The 4629-nt window shown below is 33.2% G+C and overlaps 1 protein-coding gene across 1 annotated transcript; it reads left to right on the top strand.

The window, feature by feature from the left end:
• The first annotated feature begins 279 nt into the window (after positions 1–279).
• LOC132059913 (acyl-acyl carrier protein thioesterase TE3, chloroplastic-like) lies at positions 280–3083 on the top strand. Its single transcript, XM_059452755.1, has 4 exons — positions 280–406; positions 1616–1725; positions 2530–2625; positions 2732–3083. The coding sequence occupies exons 1-4, from the start codon at positions 307–309 to the stop codon at positions 2849–2851; spliced, it is 426 nt and encodes a 141-aa protein (XP_059308738.1). The 5' UTR covers positions 280–306; the 3' UTR covers positions 2852–3083.
• The last annotated feature ends 1546 nt before the right edge of the window (positions 3084–4629 follow it).

The raw sequence follows: 4629 nt of genomic DNA, 5'->3' as shown, positions 1-4629 counted from the left end.
TTGGGTGGTTTAATGTAGATTCTCTTAGGTTTGAACTTGATTAGAACTATGTTTTCTCCATTTGTATGAAGTGTTTCTGCATTTTCAACTTTTACCATTGATGGCAACTGATTGATTCAATTTAATATATTTTCTGTTCAGATTTCTGGAAAAAGTTTCCTTTTTCAGTCGAGCGTTATATAGGATTCAGCTTTCTTGTAGTTTCATTTTTGAGTATCAGCAAGAGTTAATGTTTCCAATTTGCTCATTGACATAGTCAATATTGTTTCTTTTGATACGACTTATATTTTGCTCTCCCGTTGCAGAATGAGTGAGTTCCATGAAATTGAACTCCAAGTCCGGGACTATGAATTGGATCAGTACAGTGTTGTAAACAATGCTACTTATGCAAGTTATTGCCAACATTGTAAGGTTTTTGGTTTCGATCTGCACTTCTGTGATTTACTCATAGCATATTATACCTGTGCTTCTAATCATCACACAAAAATTATGACTCCCCCTTCCCTTCTAATGAAAAAGGAAAATTTTCCTCAGCGGAGAAAACTCTTCTGGTAACTGGTATGAGTAGAAATTACTGGAAAAGGATCTTTTATATCTGTTCTATATTACTTGTTTGTGACCCTGTAGTTAGATCATCTCACTCTTGTTTATGGAATTCGTTTTCTATCTTAATAACTTGAGATAAAGTCATCCAAAATATGGATAATGGAATATGATTTCCGTTGGTTTGCTTATTACTAAAGCCATTATCGAAACCCAAATTTGTAGGGAACTTCTGTGGTCAATGATTGTTTGAATCTTGGTCTTACACATACCAAAGATAAAGCCAATATCCACCTTTTATGTGACACTCTTTCTGTTTTAGTCAGTCCAAAACAATGACACCGTTCTATGTCTAGTAACAATTTAACTTTAAACTTTCCATTTTACTCTTAATGAGATGATTTATAGCCACACAAATATCTCTTACTTGTTTTAGACCATAAGTTTCAAAAGTCTTCCTTTCATTCTTAAACTTCGTGCCCAGTCAAACACCTTCACATATATTGGGACGGATGGGGTAATATGATCTTGGCCTCTACCTAAGTGAAAGAATAGTAAAAATAGATATTTCAGAAACATTTAGCACTAAGCTTGTATTACTACAATAAGGAACATCGACTTTTTCAACAAGTAGTTAATTTTATTGCTTCAAAAATTAGCACTAAGCTTGTATTGCATATGTACATGGTGTGTTACAAATCCTCAACTTCCTCAGTACTAATATCTACTGAAAGAACTGAGAAACTCTATCACATTTTCTTCATCATTTCTACACCAAAAAGAAAAGAAAAAGAAGTCTAAAATTTAAGCTTGTAAATGCTTTCTGATTTGCTCTAAAAATCTTTTATCCCGTTATGTCCAAAACAACTACCAGATGCAAACTGGCACTGTGTCACATATTCTTGTCCTTTGCAAATCCCGTTGGTGTCAATACTGTAGTAGGAGAGACCTACCTCTTTGTATATTACATAATACTGGATATGAACTAGTCCATATCAAAGACTTTCAAATGACAATAATTTTTCTTTTCTTGTGGTTATGACTTATTTTCAATAAATGAAAAATGAAACAGGTCGTCATGAGCTTCTAGAAAGGATTGGCATAAGTGCTGACGAAGTGGCACGCAATGGTGACGCATTAGCACTAACAGAGCTGTCACTTAAGTATCTAGCACCTCTAAGGGTATGATCCTCATCTACACATCATTAAGAACCAACAAATATGCAAGGATAACAAGCACAAATCCAGAAATTTTAGACCTAGGTTAAATGTCCTATTCAATTTAAATTTGTGGCGTGAACTTTGCTTTTGAATATGGAAATTAGAACTATGGATACATGTTGAAATGAAGAAGGCTTAAAATGTTTGATTTCAAGTGTGACAAGTTTAGATAAGCATAGTTTGGAAGTTAATGTCAAATGGATGATGAGTCGGCTAAATGAAGCTTTTCACAGCTGATTATAAGGTGACACTGCCGTCTGTCCAAATTACTTGGAATAATGTCTTTGTTTCTCTCTAATTGCTTGACTCTTCTTTTCAATAAAAAACTTTTACTTTACCATGAATTGGAGTCAGTACAAACCAATATTACTTTACATTCTGTTAATCGTTATTTGACTTGCCAGTCTACTGGTCCCTTGGTTTTCGTCGTATTCAAACATTTCTTGCTCTTACTCCAAATGTTACCATAAGAATGGGAAAAAAGAGAGGATCCGAGGGGAGTACTTTTGACATTTGGCATAGTGGTACTGCATCTCAGTATTTACCTCGCCATAAACTGGAATTCTATCTGATTAGGAATTTTATCCTGTTACTGGTTAACTAAATATTACTCTTTAGATAAAAAATATTATCTTAGTACTTCAAGTGTGACTTAAGCTAAATAGAACTGTTTAATCTCTGTATTGACTTCAAATGTGAACAGAAATGCTTAAAATTTGCGTTGTGTTATCCTGCTTGTTATCATTTCTTTCATCATTGGTTCAGAGTGGAGATAGATTCGTGGTGAAGGTGCGAATATCCGACTCTTCAGCTGCTCGTTTGTTTTTCGAACACTTCATCTTCAAACTTCCAGATCAAGAGGTCAGTTTCCTCCATTACCATCCAACTATCTATAATTGAAGAGGAGAAAATAGCAAAAACCACTTTATGCTTCTCATATCTTACTGCATTTTGTTAAATTTTCCAGCCCATCTTGGAGGCAAGAGGAACAGCGGTGTGGCTTAATAAAAGTTATCGTCCTGTCCGAATTCCTTCAGAGTTCAGATCAAAATTTGTTCAGTTCCTTCGCCAGGAGGCATCTAACTAATATATTTGTTACAAAATAAAGAAAAGTTCTTCTGATCAAAGATTTTTCTGAGGTGCAAATAATTGCTCTATTCTTAATACTGACCAAAAAGGCAAAAGATATAGCAATGTATAGATTTTCCTGGGTTAATATCACTTTTTGGTCACTCAATTTCTGAGAAACCCTGAATTTGGTCCTTGTAATATCTAAGCACATTTGATCTTCAGTTAATTGAAACATGCACTTTTGATCCCTTTGCTTATGAATATTCACAAATTTACCATGATTATCAATTGTTCCACCACTTAATTATTATGCGTGATGTTAAGTTTGTATTGTTACTCTACATTTGATGGTAATATAGTTCTAAAAATAGTCTAAATATAACATATTTTACATAAAGAGATCAACAACACATATGTCAATAAATTAAAGGATTAACTGTTTAGTTAGATATTACAAGGACTAAGAATTTATCAGGACCAAGTGCTATTATCCCTATTTTCTTTTTCCCTCTATTGATAGAGAAGCCAGGGCAGCTGAAGTAATATCAAGTTCTCATTATTTATAGAGGACTCTCATAATGTTGTCAGTTGACCAATTTTTATTGTGAATTAAAATACTTTGATTTTTAGAAAAGGAAAACATAAATGATAGGTCAATGAAGTACTCCTTTATTCCAATTTAACTCATCCAGATTTGATCTTAAAAGTGAAGACATATTTTTTGACTAACAAATTTCTATTTGTTTGTTTTCAACGAAAGCACAAAGTATAATATGTCCTTAGGTGTTATTTCCTTAGCTTTGGCGTATTATGAGTCTATTTGATCATCAAAGTCAAAATGGGAAATGGAGAATTAAAATTAAGGATCTTCTTGGTAAGGGAGTATAACCACATAACACAGCAAATAAAATATTCTGTTGAATTTTCATTTCTAGACAAATAACATGCTAGTACATAATATTCATGTACAGTCATTCGCATTAATGTCAGTCAACTTTAGTGTTTTCACATGTTACATGTTACTTCCCCTTTTTACACGTGATTTAATCCATTCTGCTCTCTTTAATTCTCCAAAATATCACTCTGCATGAGGATTTGAGCGTTTTAGTATATACTCCCCTCCAGTTCAAATAGAGCGTCTATTTAACATTTATTTTTTAGTTAAAAAAGAGTGTCCACTTGTCAAATTAAGAAAAATATTAATCTTATCTTTTCAGATTTTTTCTTATTAAGTGTTAAGTGATCAAACCCTAACACTTATTTAATTAGGGATAGTTTAATCCAATTGCCTATTTTTGCCTAGAAGTTAATATTTTCTTAAGGGGTGTGCGAACGGCTAAGTGAACACTCTTTTTGGACCAGAGGAAGTAGTAGTTTTCATTACATTATCATATATATTAAGATGGTCTATGTGAACAATTCTTTTATACTATCAGATTAAGATAGCCGAAGCGAATAGATAGTTGTTTATAGTAAGTTTAATCTATCAACTAAGAAACAAGGCATATTACATGTTACAATCAATTAAAGTATTTTGATACTAAACTATTTTTATCACAGTCATAAAGGTAAATTCCTTCTCCATTGAGTTCCTGCCTTGCACGTCCGTTTGTTTGGGAAGAAGGTGAAAAATTGGATATTTCGCATCCAAATAATAAATGCGTTGCTGAGCTCAGTATCCGCTCGTCTGGCAAGTTGGCAGCAAACATTTCCTCCCTCCGTCTGGAAGAGCTTCTGAAAGGAACCTTCGTGCTTATATTGATCATGGGTTAGAAACGGGAATCGAACTTTATA

The sequence above is a fragment of the Lycium ferocissimum genome, chromosome 6 (genome assembly GCF_029784015.1).
Source record: "Lycium ferocissimum isolate CSIRO_LF1 chromosome 6, AGI_CSIRO_Lferr_CH_V1, whole genome shotgun sequence".
NCBI classification, from domain to species: Eukaryota; Viridiplantae; Streptophyta; class Magnoliopsida; order Solanales; family Solanaceae; genus Lycium; species Lycium ferocissimum.
Note: the sequence above shows the minus strand (reverse complement) of the source record. Positions and strands in the feature narration are given on the sequence as shown.

Bases quoted from the DNA above. Each gene is read 5' to 3' on its own strand.
- LOC132059913 (XM_059452755.1), top strand. From the start codon at position 307: ATGAGTGAGTTCCATGAAATTGAACTCCAAGTCCGGGACTATGAATTG. The intron at 407-1,615 runs GTAAGGTTTTTG...AAAATGAAACAG, and splicing joins TGCAAGTTATTGCCAACATT to GTCGTCATGAGCTTCTAGAA. The intron at 2,626-2,731 runs GTCAGTTTCCTC...TAAATTTTCCAG, and splicing joins TCAAACTTCCAGATCAAGAG to CCCATCTTGGAGGCAAGAGG.